Source organism: Episyrphus balteatus, chromosome 1 (assembly GCF_945859705.1).
Source record: "Episyrphus balteatus chromosome 1, idEpiBalt1.1, whole genome shotgun sequence".
Classification (NCBI taxonomy): domain Eukaryota; kingdom Metazoa; phylum Arthropoda; class Insecta; order Diptera; family Syrphidae; genus Episyrphus; species Episyrphus balteatus.
Genome location: NC_079134.1, coordinates 84845499 through 84866082, shown reverse-complemented (window position 1 = coordinate 84866082; position 20584 = coordinate 84845499). Strand labels below are relative to the sequence as shown.

Genomic DNA, 20584 nt, shown 5'->3' with positions numbered 1-20584 from the left:
AAAAGATTGGCTAAAGAATTGCGCAAATACATAGATTAGTTATTATTTTGGGATCATCAGAGCTTGTGATCAAATAAGTAAGGGTAGAAGGGTAGCTATCTGATTTCTTTTTAGCGTTAATGAAATGGAAGAAGCTTTTAGAATCGGATAGTATGTTGGATTAAATGTTTAAAAGGTAATCATTATATAGAGAGTTACATAACTCAGAAAACAAAGAGTTCAAGCACTGGAAATTCGAGAAGTCAAAGCCAGAACGAGACTGCAGATATTTGCGCCAGAGTTTATTTCTTCTATTTCTGAGTGACTTGAGTTCATTGTTGTACCACGGAGGATTAGAGGAAATGTTTTTTTGAGGGGCAGTTGGTACCGATTGGTTTATACAATTGAAGACAATTGAATAGAATTGAAAGAGAGAAGTATTAATATCGCGGCTTTCAAGGATACTATTAAAGTTGACAGCATGTAGCAAGTCATTTAGTTTCGAAAAGTTTGTTTTACGAAAATTGAAGACATTTGGGAATTCAGATGGAATGACAGTAAGGGAGGAGTTATAGGAAAAGGTGAGAAATAGAGGAGGGTGGTACGAATCTAGGGTCGAAAGATCGCTTGCAGGAAGTATGCAGTTATCTACATCTGAGGAGAAGACGAGGTCGAGTTGCCGCCCCAAATTGTTTTGTATACCACTTAGTTGAAAAAGTCCTAAGTCAGAAACGCAATCGGTGAATAGGATTTCCTTATCTGTTGTGACATTTGAAGTCAAAAAGTGTGATTCATCATCAGAGGGAGTCCATTGTTGATTTGGAAAATTAAAGTCTCCTAAAACTAGGACAACATCCGATGAGTCGGTGACATCGAAGATAGAGTCAAGAGCATCAACTGTAAGCTGGTATGATTCAATAGGCTGGCAAGGCCAGATATAACAGCAAACTGTGTAGAGGTTGAATTTGCCAATTTTTGATTTGACGAAAACGAACTCAAAAGAAGGGGAATCAGAGATTTTAAGAAGTGATGAGTCGAAGCGATTATGAATTGATAACAGAACACCATGACCAAAGGATAAATCATTATCCAAAAATCCATCCGCTCTAAAACCATTGCAGTCAGGGTTGAAGAGTTCATTATCGTTAATGCTAGGTAGAAGATTGGTTTCTGTGAGTGCAAAAATGTCATAGGGAAGTGTTGAAGAATTAAAATAGACTGATGAGGTTTGAGTGCGAAGGCCTCTGACATTTTGGTAATATAAAGACAAACATTCTGGAAGATTATTTTGGGATTGAGGTATAGGGAATGAGAAATCCGATTTGAATTAACATGAGACTCGAATGACGCAAGATCATTTGCAACATCAGCTGGAGTGAGATTGTACTCTTCATGATATCGGACGTAAATTGATCTGAGCAAATCAGGGTTGGTAGGGAGACCTTCTTGTTGAATGGAAACTATAAGGTTTGTTCTAGTAACCCCATCAACAATAACGGAGTCATGTTTGTCATGTAGGTAAGCAAGGTACAGGCGGATGTTAGCATATATTCTACGATCACGAAGACGAGAGAGGACGTAACGACCATCATCGTTAAGATCAACAAAATGTTTTGTTAACTTGGCCACTGGTGGTGTAAGAGGGTCTAAGAAAGGGGGTGAAGATATATGAGAATTATTAAGGCTAGGGGAGTTTGAGACGGAGCAGTTGGGGTAATTTTGTGAAACGTTATGGGTGAGAGAAAGTCCAGACGTTGTAGTGATTGGGGGGCAGTAAGAATGAGCTGTTGGACTCATAGAAGAAGAGGGTGCAGGGTAAGAAGATGAGGAGGTTGCAGAGTATGAAGAAGTGGATGAGAACGTGAGGACGAATAAAATTGGGGTAGTTCTTTACCGAGGAGTTTAACCATTATATAATTGTTTTACTGCCCATATGTTTTATAAGGAAATCTTATTAAAAGCAACGATTAATAAGATTTTTTTAAGGATTTCTTATTATTTTTATAGAGAAAATCTTAATAAAAATTGAGTGAAAAGTTCATTTTTTTTTCAACTTGGCACTAGAACAAAAATCGGGATCAATATGTTCATAGCAGGTTGGTTCAGGTGGTAAGGTGGGCGTATAAAGATTTGAAGTCTCCAGTTCGATTCCCGGCCTGGTCGTCGTTTTTTTTTTTTTCTTTTCAAAACCCTACAAGTGCAGAATAATATTAGCTTGAATTAATACAAACAAAATTGCATTAAGATTTAGATTTATATTAAACACAATATTGTTATAATTGTTAAGTGTTGAGGAGTTATGTTAAATTAATGAATTATGCCACGGCAACACTTACACTTAATTTAAATATGCCATCTATACTTTAATTTATTAAAAAGTATATTTTAATTTATACTTACCATTGTATACTTACCACACTTCCTTTTTACTTTTTTCTTTTTACTTGAATAAATTACTTACTTACTTGTTAATAGTCAGACAGTAATCTTGTTTTACTGAAACTTTAAATCCGCTCCAATCGTCTTTACTGTAATATAAATTCTACAGTTTTCGTTTGGAAATTCTTAGAAGTGTCCGGGACCGTCCGATCCGGAATGAATTTTAATTTTGAAGTTTGAGTTTCTTTGTATTTGTGAAACGTCTAATGCGAACGTCTGATGAAAGTTTTGTTTTGTTTATTTTGTTTTGGTTTATTACAAACTTCTACCAGAAATTAATTATTATTATCACTTGAGGAAGATGATGATGAAGAGTATGGCGCCATATTATTTCATAAATTATCCATTTTTTTGTTTTCTTCACTTTATTTTAATGAAGTTTAAAGTTTGTTCATGGTTAAAAATCTTAAAATTGACAATTGAACAACAAACAATGACATTTCATTTCTTTGACGTCTTAAGTTGTAATGGATGTGTGTCATGGTATAAAAAGACAAGGTATGATCATTAGAGCCGCCATCTTACAAAATGGGGTAGTAAGGTTTTGACGTTTAATTTTTGGCAAAGTCAAAAGCAACAACAGTTTCTAAGACAAATTTAATGCCAGTTTAACTAGCTCGTCAGATGGGTTGGATCCTGCAACCGCCGCTGGACCGCCGTGTATCTTTTAACGTGCCTATTCAAATAATATCTAAAAGAATAACTAAAAGCAGCTATTAAACATCACGATTTTTATTCAACCCTATCTTCAGTACGGAACTTTAGATGGATTCACGGTAAACTTCGTAAAGATAACTCTCCTTTGGCTACCTTCCACATAAATTCTATTCACGATAACCCCTAAAATAAAGTCAAAATGTTTTAATTCTGACTCAACTTTCCACCGTCTAAACTGCCCTTATTCATTTCCCTTTCCCAAGCTCACTTCATAAACTTATTCACTTGACATTCTAGATGTCATTAAAAACGAAATATTTAGAATTATTTGTCATAATATACTTTTATTCAACAATTAAACACTAAATTATAAATCAGATATTCTTTCAAAATAAACTTTATCATTTTTAAATTCAATTCAAGATTTTAGTTTATAACAAGAAATTCAATTTTAGAAATTAAAAAACAATTGATCAATCAAAGGTTCAATGATCTTGCGCATTCTGTTTACTCTCAAGTTGATTTTCATAAAAAAAAGTGTGTATGGACTCTGGTTCAAGGACCTTTCGAATATAGTTCTCTTTTGTGCGTTTTTACGTTTTTAAAAATTACTTTAAATCCTTTCAGTTTAAAGGGTTTAACTTAACTTAAAATTGTTGTTAGTAAAAAAAAGATATATAAGTATATTTAGTTAAACGTTAAAAAAAAAGTTTATCAACATCACTCTTTTCATTCTGTTTTCATGAGTCTGTCTCATTAATAAATAAAAAAAATAGCTAAGCGACCATTTGTCTGTTAACTCTGTTACTCTGGGCGTCTCATCACATAATGCCTTTAAAAACACGCCTAATATTGGCCAAAACCTTATTAGTACCCCTTTTGCTTTTTTGTTGCGAGGTGTTTAGTAATTGTGACTCCGAACACAAGCGAAAACTCAACGTTGCATTCAACAGTATTACGCGTTATGTTTATGGTCTTAGGAGATACGACCACATCTCAAGTTTTTCCAAGTCTATCTATGGCATGTCACTTGATAATCTATTCAAGTTAAGAACCTTAACCATGCTTCACAATATCATACAGTCGCATCAGCCTGAATACTTATATAATAAAATAAATTTTACGCGTTCTGAAAGATCATGCGACATAATCCCAGTACGTTACACATTCCTTGTATCTGAACGGCAGTTTTTTGTGCATTCTATTCGTTTATGGAACTCCCTCCCTCGCTCTGTTAAAATTATAAGCAGCCCGACCATGTTTGGAAAAACGCTAAGAGAACTCTTCTCCTAGCTCTGTGCTTGTTTGGTGATGTTGATGATGAAGAAGATGATGATGATGATGATTATGATGGGATGAGGAAGACGCTAGTTTCTGAATGTTTTTATTATTTTTTATTATTAGCTTTTTTTTTTCTTTTTATAACACTTAAATAATCTTAATATTAATTATTTAATACATAATGTACATTTTTCCACTTATAACTCAAAGCACAAATTTTGTAAAAATAGTATTTAGATACTGAAATTTGCTCTAATTTATAAGATTTTGTATCTTACTGAGTATAATTATACAATAAAAGAACTATGAACTATGAACTAACTCTGACCTACGTCAACTCCAAGACTTTAAGAGTAATTATGCGTCTCAATAACTGCACCAATAGTTTTTACATATAATAAATATCAATGCTAGCAAATAGATAAATTAAAATTTGGACTCACCGATCATTCTCTCCTCAGCAAAGTTGTGCGCACGACTTGGTTGGGGTAGGATGAATTCAATTAGAGTTATTGTTCTTAAACTCTTATACTAAAATCGCTATATAGAACAAAATAGAGAAAGAGATTTACTATATGCAAATATTGGTGATCCTCGGAATGAGTTAGAACTTCAATACTTATCTTTTGTGGATCTTGACTCTTGTCTTGAGTGATTACGATGACTTGAGAGTATCGAATTTGATAAAGAAAAAAAAAACACTAGAACTTTACTTAAAGCTAGGTTAGTTGGTGCTGGACATGATGATGATGGATGCTGATGATGATGACGGACGATGGCGTTGTTTGACAGGTAAGTATAGGCTTAGCGGGTGAGTATATCGGGTAGGTTTTGAATATGCAAAGTGATTCCGCATATGTAAGTATATGCATATGGGCATATACCCAATAAGTTCAGCTATGGGCAGCACAAAAAATGCAGGTACCTATACGTATACGTATATCGGTATGTCAAACCATTTTGCGCCTGAATGACACGCTGGCTCGTCCACTGTGCCTCAACGACGTCGGGACACGTGGCCTTGGAAAGACTTTTACCAGCCAGCAAATGTGTAACGCACTCTTTTTCTATTAGAGCAAGATCCCAGGGCCGCCAGACATTACTTATTTTCTCAAGAAAAAAATATATGGAATTACGTAGTGCTAGGACATACTATTAGTGTATGGATACTGGCTATCTTGTGCCGACGGCTATTTTACCGGTAACAGGTGCTAAAGGTACGAAAAATACGTACTTACTTTTCTTATTTTCTCAAGAACTAGTTCCCTGAGTATCATGTATAAAAATGAAGCTTGAGAAAATAAGTAAAGTTAAACTATTTTTTTTCAAAGCTTTAAGATGTCTGGCAAAAAAAATGGCTGTCGGAATTGGTCTGGCAGTGTTAGTTATACGATTTTTTTTCTTGTCTGAGTGCAACCTACACGCCTAGGTTCTTGTTACATCTGGTGCAAATTACCCTGTACTAGAACCTTTTTCCTATATTAAAAAATTGCAACCTTTTGAAGTTTTTTTCCTACAGATCAAAAACGGTCTGTCAAATCGAAAACCGTTAATGTAATAAATTAAGGTAATAAAAAGATCTACAACTTTTACTTCAAATTAATTTTCAAAAAAGCTCAAATAAAAGAGATATGACGAAAATATGGTTTCAAAAAAAAACCACCCTAACTCTTAAACCGAAGGTATAATCGAAAAAAGTAATTTAACATATATTGTAGTAAATTAAATTATCTTCAAGTTTGCGATACATTTTTTTTCTGTAGATTCAAAAATACGTGAGTTATGTGAAAAATTGCAATTTTTATTAAAAAAACAAAATGGCGGCCAAATGACTCTAGGTGCGATTGTGCAAAAAGTGGTTTTCGACGCGTGTCTTGATGCTCTTTCGAGTCCTGAAGTCAAAATATTTTATAAATTTTTTCCCAGACCTCCATAGGTATAATAAAAATCTAACTTTCCTGTTTCCTATTATGCGTCTCTGGCAAGGTGTTAGGCCCATCCGATGGGTCTGGCAGCTTACAAAAATTATTGAATTAGTTCCCTGAGTATCATATATAAAAATCAGCCTTGAGAAAATAAGAAAAGTAAGTACGTATTTTTCGTACCTTTAGCACCTGTTACCGGTAAAATGGCCGTCGGCACAAGATAGCCAGTATCCATACACTAATAGTATGTCCTAGCACTACGTAATTCCATACATTTTTTTCTTGAGAAAATAAGTAATGTCTGGCAGCCCTGGGATCTTGGACTATATGTTCTAGGTATAAAAATAAAGCTTATGATCTGATAAAAAATCGAATTATGTAGATTTACCTGGTCGAGATTTTGACGTAACCTCGTCGGACCTTATTAAGGTTCGTTTATAATTAAGTGGGATGTTGGATAGGGAGAATAAGGTAGGGATTTTCCGGGATATGGTAGTGAAATCCACGTGGTTTTGGCTGGCTTTCCCTACCTAAAATCTTTGGCTTTTGGTCCCCTTGAAAAAAAAGCCTACTTCTTTTGATCCCCAGTCTTGATCAGTTTCGCACTTTTTTTTAGAGCCTGTGCGCTAGACAGCGTGGCTTCGTTTTATACTCGGACTATGGCTTGGATATAAATTCTGACTATGACTATGAATTGTGGCTTTTGCACAGCCAATGCACAGAACTATTATAGCTAATGTATAATATAAGATTTAAAAAAATGATAAGCTGAGGCTTATAAAAAAAAAAAAAACAAAACAAAAAAACACAATTTGGTATATTTGATTTTATTAAAGCACTTACTTCTGTGGTTGTTGGCGAAATTCTTATAGCTTGCGAAGCTTGAATTATTGTCGCTTCAAGGCGATTATATTGTTTTAATTATAAAACACTTGTGTTAAAAGACGAATTCGTCTATCACTTATTTTCTCTCTATGGTTGCGAATATCTGATCTTGTCAGGTTGGAGGTTTTGATCGAAAAGGAAGCTTGAGCGCCATTTCGCTGTGAGCTAGGTCAGTTGAAACGACGAGAGAATGGAATAATGAATCGATAACACAAAATCCATACATAAATTTCACGAATATTCATCGGCGGCTGGGTTCGTAATATATATGTAAGGCATAGTGATAAGTGAAAGTTTGTATAAAAGAACATTAAAAAAAAATTTGTTCGAAGGTAGTGTCCCATACAAAGTGTAAACATGTGTGCGTGATTCTCGATTTGATTCTGCCTCAAAATCCGGGATCGATTTTCTCTTCTCTTCAGAATTAGAACTGTCATTGATAGTGCGGTCAAAATAGACATTCAACACAGAAATAATTCGCATAGAGCTGAAAATTGGTACAGAACAATTAAATGTCGAAAAAAGTAAAATGTCAAAAGTCCCCTGGGTGCATAAAAGTTATTCAAGTTTTAATGTCGAAATGCAGGTTTTTCATATATAACTTTGAAACGGGAGAAGCTATCAAAAATAAGTATATGGATGACTAGTAGGTTTTGTAATTCCCTAAAAAAATGTAATGACACTTTTTTTTTCCACGAAATATCGTTTAGAAGATATCGTGAAATATCGGTTTTTTGTCTATTACTCTTAAACGATGAGTCCCATCAAAAAGTTGTCTTTGCAAAACTGGTAGACACCTTTATATAACTACGTGTTCTTTTAAAGTAGTCTTTCAAAAAGAAAACAAAAATGTGATTTGTTAAAAATTCAAAAATTGCGAAATTTTGTAAATTAAAAAAAAAATTAAAACAACATAACCTCAAAAATATTGCCCGTTTAGAAAAATAATGTATTACAAAGAAAAGGATAATTAAATTTCCAAGAACTTTGGTCTGATAACCATTTCTATAGACCAATAGTTTTGCAGATATAGAGCGATTCGCATTTTTCAAAATGGAGGATTTCGCCAGGGGGTGGCGTGTGGCGTCCCGAAAACCAGGACTTAAGCTTTTCTTTCAGATTTGAAATTCAGCCGTCCTGTATTTCGTTCCACGAAAAAGTCTATCTTTCCTGTACTAGAAAATAAAAATATTTAAACGAAAACAAATTTAACTACATACATTTCATATGCGTTGATTGTTCTCTTATGTCGTTTTCGATTGGACGTCCAGAAGCGTCCGGAAGCATTTGGAAGTCTTCTGAAACCGTTTTATTGAATTGAAATTGACAGCTCAGAAGAGAAATTCTCCTCCCGATTTAAAATCAGAATCAAATCTAGAATCACTAATACATGAATATTCAAAAGTCAAAATAATCACTCAATCAGTATTTTTTTTTTTTTTTTTTGGTTTTCATTCAAAATGCTATTGTTTTCCGTAATTAAACAAATAAACGCATTATATACTTCTTTAAAATATTTTGCAAACCAACTGTCCCATTAATTGGTTGAAATATTACTATTTTTGAAAATAAATTTATAATATTTCGTTTGAAGGAAAAAAATTAATTAATATTTGACATTTGAGATTTCACATAAAAACTAATGTCGTTTTCGATTGGCTCTCCGGAATCGTCCGGAATCATTCAGAAGCCTTCGGAAAGCGTTTTATTCGCACGAATATGACAGGCAGAACGCTTCTCAGAAGAGAAATTCTCTTCTTGATTTAAAATCAGAATTCACTCAAGAAGCACTAATACACGAATATTTAAAAGTCAAATTAATCACTCAATCAATATTTTTTTTATTTTTTGAAATAAATTAATTTTTTTCCGAAATAAATTTTTTAATTAATTTTCAAATTTACTTAAAATATTTTGGAAACCAACTTCCCTATTAATTTCTTGAATATTACCAATTTTTAACAAATTTAAAACATTTCATTTGAAAGAAAAATAAATTAATATAAATATTTGACATTTGAAATTAAAAAGAAAAACACACAAACACAAAAAAAAAAACAGAATTGAGTGGAAGCGATTTGACCTGTTTCATTCGATTTCAGAATGAGTGAATCCTTGAGTGAAACCAATCGAAAACGACATTAATAAACTCAACCTTCTTTGTGTTAAAAATTAAAATGATTGCGGAAAAAACGTCTTCTAAAATATATATTCCCGAATCCTGTTGTTAAAAAAGAATCTCCTAAGATACTATCATATCCTTGTGATAACTCTGTTTGAATTTTACTTGCACTAAGTGATATTTCGTTAAATCGTTGCATTCTTTTCAAAAATGGAATATAGGAGCTATCCATTATAAGGGCTATTTGCTGAATCGAAACTTAAATAATTTATGTTGAACATAAACTCTTATTCCCTACTTTTTCCTCTGCGTAAACTGTCACAAAAAAATTTATGTAGAACTTAAATGCTTAAGTTTCGCTTCAGGAAATGGGTCTAAGTGAGCTATTAAACATCGAACAGAAAAAATGAACAAGTTTTAATTTTCCATACAAGATATAAATCATCTGTATGTAGCAAAAGAAAATGTGGATTATTAATCCTGGGCCCCATTTCATAAAACTACAAGACTAATAATAATTATTTGTGAATTTACTTGTAGCTTATAAATTATCAGCAAATTTCTGTTTCATAAAGAATTCAAATAGAATAATAACTACAAGTATCGTAGACTTGTAACTACAAGCTAATTTACAAGTGCAGCGAATGTTTCTGTTTCATAAAAGTATTTGCGCAAAAATTTACTAGTGACCTGTAACTACCAAGCGAATCTTTTACAAGAGTAGAAAGACTAATACAAAATTTGGGTCGTTTTCTCTTTGAAGCATTATAATAAAGAATCCACAGCAATTACTTGTAGAAAAAAGTACGAGTTTTGTTGTCCTTTAATAGGGGACATTTATTTGGTAATGAAATCGCAATTACAATGCACTGCTTTTAATTTATATACTACCTATATATCAAGTTTTGCATTCGTAAAAAACAGTTGAGATAACAATTTTCCGTGATATTACACACGAAGAAAAAAAATAGTCATTTTTAACTATTTTTTAACCATTTTCACAGTTAAAGTCGGGATAACTATTTAAAATAGTTAAAATAGTTAAAAATGACTATTTTAATTGTCAATCTAAATCTACACTTAGGAGCAAAAAAATGGAATCAAACTTTTGCGTTCTGTTAAAACGTTAATTGGTCAGGATGTAATTGACATATATGAATGTTAAATGCACCATTAAAAAGCTTAAAACAAAAGCTTTAAATCAATGCTAGGAACTTAAAAACCCGTTCACTTTATAAAGATCCAATCAACATAAATGAAGCATGTAAGGAAAAAAAGACTGAAACTGAAACAGAGAGTATCTGGAAAATTTAACATTTTAAAAAAGTTAAGTGCAATTTATTGACAGATAACGTCAATAGTAACGGTAGGAAAAAAAGACTGAAATTGAAGCAGAGAGTATCAAGAAAATTTAACATTTAGAAAAAAATGAAGTGCAATTTATTGACAGATAGCTATGATACTATCGTATGCATTTTTAAGTTTTTACCAACAATTAAAAGTAAAAAAATCAAGCTTTTAAATGAGACCATGAAACTTGAAGAAACATTATTTTATCCATTGCAATTTTTGTTTTAAATATAACTAATTTTTTTGATTCCGTTTTTTTGCTCTTAAGTGTAATTCCAATTTAACTATTAAATAGTCAATTTTAACTATTAAAATGTTATTATTTGTGACTATTTAAATAGTCAGATGGAGGGAAGAGCTATGGGGCTATATACGGTGTGTGATATATCTCCCTCCGCTAACGAGAGGGGAAATTGTATAAAACAAACACTAAACATGAAAAAATGTTTATTAATAGTTCTTTTTTTTATTTAGAATCGTTTTTTATACAATGTCCCAAAATTAGTTCCAAAGAAATATGCTGATAGGCCAAAATAAGAGCTCGTTAAACTTGGCAGCTTGGATGCACTTCCTGTTTATAATTGATTTATGTTTCACTGAAAAATTAGTTAATAAATTTGAACAATTAATAAACTATCTGGTTTACAAGGGTTTTGTTGCCGAAACAAAAATATACTATCTGAAGGTTTTCAGTGTGAACTCGAATCCGAAGTCAGAAACAACTAATCAGCTCCCGTTTTTGAGATATTACCGTTAGAAAATGCAAAAAAAAACATTTTTTGATTTCTTCGGACCTTATTCTTTTGTATAAGGAAATTTGTTTAAGAATATTTAGTAACGGTTTCTATACGAACTGTTTTCCATCTTTCGAAACCTGTTTAAATCTTTTCAATATCTTTTGTATTGCCCGGGATATCTTAAAATTAAGTAAGTGGGTTTATAAAAATACCAAACAACAGAGGATATCTCGGGCAGTAAAAAAGATATCGTAAAGATTTAAACAGATTTAAAAAGGTGATAAATAGTTCTTATAAAAACCGTTACTAAATATGCTCCTTATATAAAAGAATAAGGTCCGAAGTACTGCATACTCTAACGGTAATATTTCAAAAAACGGGAGCTGATTAATTTTTTTTTGACTTCGGATTCGAGTTCAGCACACCGAAAACCTTCAGAAAAGTATATTTTTGTTTCGGCAACAAAAAAAAAAGTTTGATTTTGTTAACCAGTGTTATTTAGGGCCATTAAATTATTGAGCTTCCATTAAATTTTGAAATTTATCGTTTTAGTTAAAAGCGATTTTAAACTATTGACGCCTTTAAGTAAACATCATTAAAAATTCATTTAATTCACTCTTCTTTAGTTAAAGCCTGTACTTTTAATGGAAACGTTAAATTTAAAACTCTGTTAAAAATATCCTAGGGAATTATTATTTTTTTTTTTTCAATTCAAACTGTCAAAAGCCACGATTTTGTCAAATTGAATTTGAAGATTTTAATTATAAACAATATGAAAAAACATAAAAACTAAGGCGCGTAATTTTTTTGGAGCTGAAAACGCAAGATGAAATCCCACAGACAAGAGTCGCGATATACAAAAGTGTTCTGAAATGTTCTGAGATGATTATATAATGCAGCACCTCAACCCTGATTGGTTTTACTAGTAGTGTTTTTTTTTTTTAAGTGGAGAAGATAAATCTAGGAGATCTATTTCTATATGTGCCTTTCTGAGCTAGGAAATGCATTTTCTTTGAATTTTCTTCTATTAAAAATCTAAAATGAAGTGTTGTATCTCTCCTCTAAATATCAATGAAAGAATTTCTGATGAGTTGCAGTCATTTTATATATGCATAACTTATTTATGGAATAAATACATTTACATACATATGTATGTACCTACAAAAAAATTCGCGTCTGGACTTTATTCATAATTTATTGTTTTGTTGTTTTAATATGTTTTAATAATTCTTTAGCTCATTTGACGTTTTTCAAATAAATTAATAAAATTATAAACAATAAAGAAATGACATTTGACTCTAATGGAGAGTAATACAGTCAAATAAGGAGAAAATAGGGGTTAATCTCGGAATGAATGTTAGTAGAAATTTTTTTTGCTCAATATCTTCCTTTTGCCATTCTATAACATATCTCAAAAGTCTAGAAAAATCTCATGTCCGCTTGTCGCGATTTCAAGGTCAAATGGCGAAATGGAGATTTTTAAAATTAGCAAAAATAGGCTATGGTATTATATACACATATGATACATGATTTCAAGGTATTTTTTAATGCTGATTAATGAAAATCTAAAATCAAGACTATCTGACGTCTCTGGAAAAAGTTATACGGGTTTTTCATCTGTCAACTCATATTATTATAACAGTTGCAAACTTACTGCCGAAAAACCCTTAAAAGTTATGGTAGATTAACGAAATTTTGCATGAAGATTTTAGAATCCATCATTATTAAAAATCAAAACAATCCATTACAAAAAATATATATCTCTACGAAATAATGGTATTTTTTGATGGAGGGGCAAATTTTAGGATATGCACTAAAGAAGTTTCTTGTTCATCTTAGGAATAAGTGCTAATAGGCTAATTTTTTCATTTTAATCTTTGTTTGGATATTCTTTAACTACCCTCAAAAATCTAAAAAAATCTCATGTCCGCAAGTTCTAATTTTCTTGGTTTGAAGATAAGGTGCAGATTTGAAAAAATTGAAAAACTACTCTTCAGATATTTGTGTCAGATCAACATGAATAAGGTGCATTACTTTTCAGGGATGGTCATATTGATTTGATTGTGGGTTTTGTTGGAATCAGCGTTAAAAAATACCTTGAAATAATATGGGTTATGTTGGTATACATATAAGAATCTAAAGTTTTCTTATTATTTTTTTTTAAATCTGCACCTAACTTAGTTTAACCTGGGAAATTAGAACTTGCGGACATGAGATTTTTTTAGACTTTTGACATAAGTTATAGAATATCCAAACAAAGATAGAAACAAAAAAATTAGCCTATTACCACTAATTCCAAGATTGTACCAGGATGTTTTTTAGTGCACATCCCAAAATTTCCTCTTTTCTCAAAAAATACAATTTTGTCATAGATATAAATGTTTTTTTGCATTGCATTGTTTTGATTCTTAATGATAATGGATATGAAAACCCTCATGCAAAATATGATTCCGCTACCATTACTTTTAAGGGTTTTTCGGTAGTAAGTTAGCAACTGTTATAATAATATGGGTTGAAAGATGAAAAACAGGTATAACTTTTTTCAGAGACGTCAGATTGCCTTGATTTTAGATTTTTTGGAATCAGCATTAAAAAATACCTTGAAATCATGTATCATTTGTGTATATAATACCATAGCCTATTTTTGCTAATTTTGAAAATCTCCATTTCGCGATTTGACCTTGAAATCGCGACAAGCGGACATGAGATTTTTCTAGACTTTTGAGATATGTTATAGAATGGCAAAAGGAAGATATTGAGCAAAAAAAATTTTTACTAACATTCATTCCGAGGTTAAACCCTTATTTGACTGGATTAGAGGGAATAAATAGAAATCCTGTTTGAACCTCAATTTGCTCTAAAAATCCCTCTTAAAATGTCGAATTTGGCGTTTTAATTAAAAGGGCTTTAAAATTTAATGCTCAGTTAATTAATGCTGTGAAACTTCAAAAAAATCTTTAAAAGAGACTGAATTAAACGAATTTTGTTTTTAAATTTAAAATTCCCATTTTAATGGAGATTTAAGTTTAATGGAGAGTCAATAAATTGAGCCTTAATTATTTAATTTCTTACTTTTATTTGGAGCAACATCCCGAAAAAATTGTATGACTTAACACTGGTTTTACTGGAAGATAGAGACTTTTGTTTGAAAAGAATTAAAGGAACAACAGGTTTAATTCTTTTAAAAAAAAGTCTTCATTTTTGTACCCACACGACTTGAAACTTATACTCGCGCTGGCACGCTTCGACAAGATAGTTTTCTGTAACCATACAAAATAGTTACTTTTTACTATTTTGCTTTGTGACTATTATAATAGTTATTTCTAACTATAAACATAAAAGTTAAAAATGACAATTTTAATAGTCACTGAATTCTACAAAATGACTATAATACAGTAAAATAAGCAGAAAAAAGGGCTAAATCTCGGAATGAATGTTAGTAGAAATTTTTTTTGCTCAATATCTTCCTTTTGCCATTCTATAACATATCTCAAAAGTCTAGAAAAATCTCATGTCCGCTTGTCGCGGTTTCAAGGTCAAATCGCGAAATGGAGATTTTCAAAATTAGCAAAAATAGGCTATGGTATTATATACACATATGATACATGATTTCAAAGTATTTTTTAATGCTGATTCCAAAAAATCTAAAATCAAGACAATCTGACGTCTCTGGAAAAAGTTATACCTGTTTTTCATCTGTGAACTCATATTATTATAACAGTTTCAAACTTACTGCCGAAAAACCTTTAAAAGTTATGGTAGATAAACCAAATTTTGCATTAAGGTTTTAAGATACATTATCATTCAGAATCAAAACAATGCAATGCAAAAAACATTCATATCTATGACAAAATGGTATTTTTTTAGAAAAGGGGAAATTTTGGGATGTGCACTAAAAAACATCCAGGTACAATCTTGGAATTAGTGCTAATAGGCTAATTTTTTGGTTTCTATGTTTGTTTGGATATTCTATAATTTATGTCAAAAATCTAAAAAAATCTCATGTCCGCAAGTTCTAATTTTCCAGGTTAAACTAAGTTAGGTGCAGATTTAAAAAAAATAATAACAAAACTTTAGATTCTTATATGTATACCAACATATCCCATATCATTTCAAGGTATTTTTCAAAGCTCATTCCAACAAAACCCACAAACAAATCAATATGACCATCCCTGAAAAGTAATGTACCTTATTCATGTTGATCTGACACAAATATCTAAAGAGTAGGTTTTCAATTTTTTCAAATTTGCACCTTATCTTCAAACCAAGAAAATTAGGACTTGCGGACATGAGATTTTTTTAGATTTTTTTTCCAGAGACGTCAGATTGTCTTGATTTTAGATTTTTTGGAATCAGCATTAAAAAATACTTTGAAATCATGTATCATATGTGTATATAATACCATAGCCTATTTTTGCTTATTTTGAAAATCTCCATTTCGCGATTTGACCTTGAAATCGCGACAAGCGGACATGAGATTTTTCTAGACTTTTGAGATATGTTATAGAATGGCAAAAGGAAGATATTGAGCAAAAAAAATTTCTACTAACATTCATTCCGAGGTTAAACCCTTATTTGACTGGATTACTATACAAATAGTTACAAAATAATTATTTTCTTTTCCCTGAGTGTCAATGATAGAGAATGCGAAAAAAGTGGTGACGTGAAATAACGCCCTACGAAATAAGGCCGCATCGGCCCTTATTTCCATTTGTAATGGAAATAAGGCCCTGACAATGCTTGCGGCCTTATTTCCATTTCAACAACGAAATTAGGCCCGTCGGGCCTTATTTCGATTTTTCTACTTGGAAGTAGAAAACAAGAACATCTGAACTTCCAAACTTCATTCTTTAAAAAGAAATTTAAATGTTATTTGAAGTTCAGAGCGTATAAACGTCAGATGAATAAGCGGGGATGCAGCCCCCTACAAGGCCCTTCCCCCTTCCTAGGGCATATTATAGGATTTGGGTGGAGGCTAGGTTGAGTGAATTCAATATTTCTTTTAGTTTCCTAGAAACTTTAAAATTTTGAAGAAAATATGCTCACACCCAACCCAACACCCACCTTGAATCGGTACAGGGAACTAACTTAAAAATTTTATCTATTGTGCTTAATAATTCTACTTTTCCGTTATATTCCATCATTTATGGTGGGAAATACATAAGTTTATCCAAATGTGTGTCAAAATATTTCTCCCTTCAACTTGAAGAACAAAAATACATTTAGGAAATTCAAAATAAATAAAATTGAGTTATATACTTACTCGTAGTAACATAAGTAGATTCAATAGATTCAAATAGATTCAGTAGATTCAAATTTTACAAATTAAAAATTCGCGCGAATTTTTAATTTTCACACCTCAAAATTGATCCTCACGTGGGCAAAAATTTTTTCCGCTTCGCATTAAAATTCGGGTTAGAAAAATTTTTTTCCGCTTCGCATTTGAACATTGGAATTAAATTGAATCTACTTATGTTACTACGAGTAAGTATATAACTCAATTTTATTTATTTTGAATTTCCTAAATGTATTCATGATTTTACTTATTTCTTAAAAGTTTGTACTAGAAAAAAAGAAAGCAAAAACTTTGTGAAGACCCGCGATTTCCCATTTTCATTTTTCAGTGCAGACTTTTGTAAAAAAATATGTGCCAAAGAGACCTCATCTAATAAGATACAGTACTAAAAAGAAAAATTATTTTCCACCTCCCACTTCACCCAAAAATGAATTTCGTTCAAAAAAAAAAATTGTTGTTCTTACATTCAGCGAGAACTAAATTCCCAAAAAAAGTGAAATTATTTCCTACTCTTAGTGAAGTAATGTCCCATAAGAAAGCCGCATCCCCCTCCCATATTCTTCTCACTTATCACTTATAGGTACTATGAACACGAAGCAAGATTTCGCTTCCTCCAGAGATGCGGCCTTATTTCTATCTCGAATGGGGTCTTATTTCTATATTGCAACTGAAATAAGGCCCGTCGGGCGTTATTTCGGTTTTTCCATGGAAATAAAGCCGCATTTCAAATGGGGTCTTAATTCGTAGGGCGTTATTTCACGTCACCGATAAAAGTGGGTCTCGAAAGTCCGTCTGTCTGTCTGTTTATCATTATTTCTTACTAAATAATTTTTGGTGCATGTGCTTCAGGTCAAATGAAACAAATATTTTCTTTTTGTCACAACGTTTCGTCCATGTATATGGACATCATCAGGTGAACAATGGTTTCTATTTAAGCATTGATAAAATTTTAAAAAATGTTTACAAATTATTCACAATACATCAAAAACTTACAATAATTATTGTTACATTTAAATTAAAGAATAAACTTTTTTACAACTACACAGTATAAAGTTTAACTGACAAGTAACATGTCCAAAAAACATAACATGAAGAATTATTTAAACATAACACACATAGAGATCATATTGCAGAGCTTTTTCTTTTCCTCTTCTCCACCAAATGCTTATACTGAGGGTTGACATCTTCCATATCGGTTCTCTTGTTCATCTTGTTATCAGCATTGATGATATGTTATGTAGTGTCTTGATTGTCATCCTTTTGTATTGGTGTTCTTTTTACTGCATAATTTCCACGTTATCATAGTTGAGGGAGTGTTTGCAGCATATACAATGTGATGTCAGTGCTGTCTTCTGGAGTGCGTCGCTCTTAATATCGGATTTTTGGCCTGTGGTTCTACTTTTAAGTTTTTGTTTTGTAGTTCCTATGTAGATTTTTACATTTTTGAACCGGTCCGCTATTTCCTATATGTAAAGGATTTGTAAATTTTGTCAGTCTGTCAGTCAAAACAATTTTGGAAGAGTTTAATTTCCTACGCTCCTACGATTTTTGTTAAAAAAATAAAGTATCAGTTTTAAATAAGGTCTATCTTTTAATAAAAAAATTTTTTTAGAAATCCTTATTAACGGTATACCTCCCATCCCATAGAACCGTTTTCATAATTTCAAATTATCTTCCAAATTACTAAATCAACTTTAATGATTTTTTTTATGCAAATACATTAATTTATATTACCTTAATATAAATCAAAAACAAAATTTTGAAAAAAAATAGTTTTTGGAGAATTTTTTTTTTTTTTTTGAAAAATCGAATTTTCGAAAACGTGACATTGAATTCTTTTGAAATTTTGGTTTTAGATGTTGATTAATAATTTCTACAAAATGGCATACCATAGCAACAAAATTAATTTTTTTTAAAATTATTTATAAAAAACTACTTTAAAAAAAAAAAACCGCTCTAATGATTTTGAAATTTATTTTTCAACAATGCATCTTTATAAAAGAAATTAAACTGCATTCTTTTTTTTTTTTGGAGCTCAATTTCATTTAAAGAAAGAATTTTAGGTTTTTTTTATACATTTACCAAATTTTTATACATAGATGTACATACATATGTATAAAAAGTTTTTAGTTCTTAGAGCAAGTTCGTGCAACCCAGTTTTGCATTTTATTATTTAAAAAATTCTAGAACCTTTTATTTTGAGACTAGATGTTAAACTTAATAACTATTATTTTTATTGCAGGTGGTCGCATGTCTCCGAAAAACCTTTGAGCTGTGATCGTTGTTCGATGACTTTTACTAGTAAGTCACAATTTGCGGTTCATATTCGTACACATTCGGCAGGTCAAAATTTCGAATGCAACGTTTGTGGCCGAGCATTTATTCGTGATAGTTATCTTATAAGGTATGTTATAAATATATTCAAAGAAAATTTATAATTTACAAAAAAGTTAGTGGGCTACAACATGACTAACTTTCTTGATTTGAAATAAGCATGAGAAGTAAGGGATCTTTAATACAGATTTTTCGATAAAATACTCATAGCAAGAATACAGTCTTCTTCTTTTTCGCTCTCGTGTTATCTAGCCTATCTTATTTTTTAACAAACGTTTTAAAGTATTCCAAAGTAATAACATTTTTCATAACAGACATCATAACCGAGTACATCGTCAAGAACGTACAACCGCAAACAGCATAGCAACTATAAATAGCGTTGCCACTGGAGAAGATATTGGCAACGCTAACACACCCGATCGTGTGGATATTTTCGAAACAAACAGTTCCCAAGTTTGTGATTTAAGGTAATTTTTTAAAACTAAAAGTTTAGTTGCAATACAAGCTTGTTTTATCGTATAAAACTATTCCTATTGTTTATAAAATTGAAATTTTCAAGATATGTTCCGAATTTGGTGATGAATCGATCGCCGGTCATCTCTCAATTATCGCCACGGGACAGTACCCAAGCAATATCAATGAATCATCAAGAAACAAATCGCAGTCAAATAAGTAAATATTAATTCATATTTTTCTAACATCAGTACATAATTTTCTTTTTCAGACATTAATGAAGCTCGTAGCATACATTTAAGCGAACGTTTAATTCAAGATGCCAGAGTTATTCACGAAAGAGCAGTTCAAGAACAGCAACGTGCCATACAAGAAAGAGCTAATCAAGAACGCATACTTCAAGAGAGTGCATTTCAGGAACGGGCATTGCAGGATCAACATGTCATTCAAGAAAGACTTCTCCAGGAGAGTGCCGATGAAGAGAGAATAATTCATGCCGCAGCTGCTCAAGCGTCTTTAAGTTTACAACAAGGCCATGTTTTAGTTCGTAACAACATATTAGAAAAATCTACGGTGATCAGCCCAGGTTCGGTTTAAAACTAGCTGTATAAAGTAAAGTCGTTTCAAGTAATAATGGATATTTTATTATTATTTTTTAATTTCATTAAAGGAAAGTAAAAGTTTGGCAAATGCTAAGTTATACTGTATATATGTATGTATTATATATTTATAAAAAAAATATTTTCACAGGAAAAATGTATTTTTTTTTAAACGATTTCTGTTTATATACCACTTACTAATAATAATCTATAAAATTGATTGGAAATGCTTTAAGCTATCTGCAATATAAGAAAATGTTTTTTTATTGTAAACCCAAAAAGGACTATCAGTGGATTTCGTAGTGAGATAAAACAATATCTTCTAAATGATCATTCGGAAGAAGAAAAGTTTCAAAACATTTTTTGTGGATAATTGTGTGTGTTACAAGCTCTGCATGATTGTTACTTGCGAGTTGCGATATAGGTACTATAGCCGTGTTTTAATGGTAACTGTGTACTTAGCTCAGTAAAATTTTGCAAGGGAAACAACAACAAATTATTGCTAAGGATACAGAGACATTTTTTTT

The 20584-nt window shown here is 31.4% G+C and overlaps 1 protein-coding gene across 9 annotated transcripts in view; it reads left to right on the top strand.

Moving 5' to 3' along the window:
• LOC129906888 (zinc finger protein OZF-like) overlaps positions 1–20092 on the top strand; it is a 453260-nt gene extending 433168 nt beyond the window's left edge. For all 9 annotated transcript variants that reach the window (XM_055982860.1, XM_055982861.1, XM_055982858.1 and 6 more), the window contains 4 exons: positions 18914–19075; positions 19320–19472; positions 19565–19677; positions 19730–20092. In XM_055982860.1, coding sequence (XP_055838835.1) covers positions 18914–19075; positions 19320–19472; positions 19565–19677; positions 19730–20055 — 754 coding nt within the window. In that variant the 3' untranslated portion in view covers positions 20056–20092. The remainder of the gene's footprint in view (positions 1–18913; positions 19076–19319; positions 19473–19564; positions 19678–19729) is intronic.
• The last annotated feature ends 492 nt before the right edge of the window (positions 20093–20584 follow it).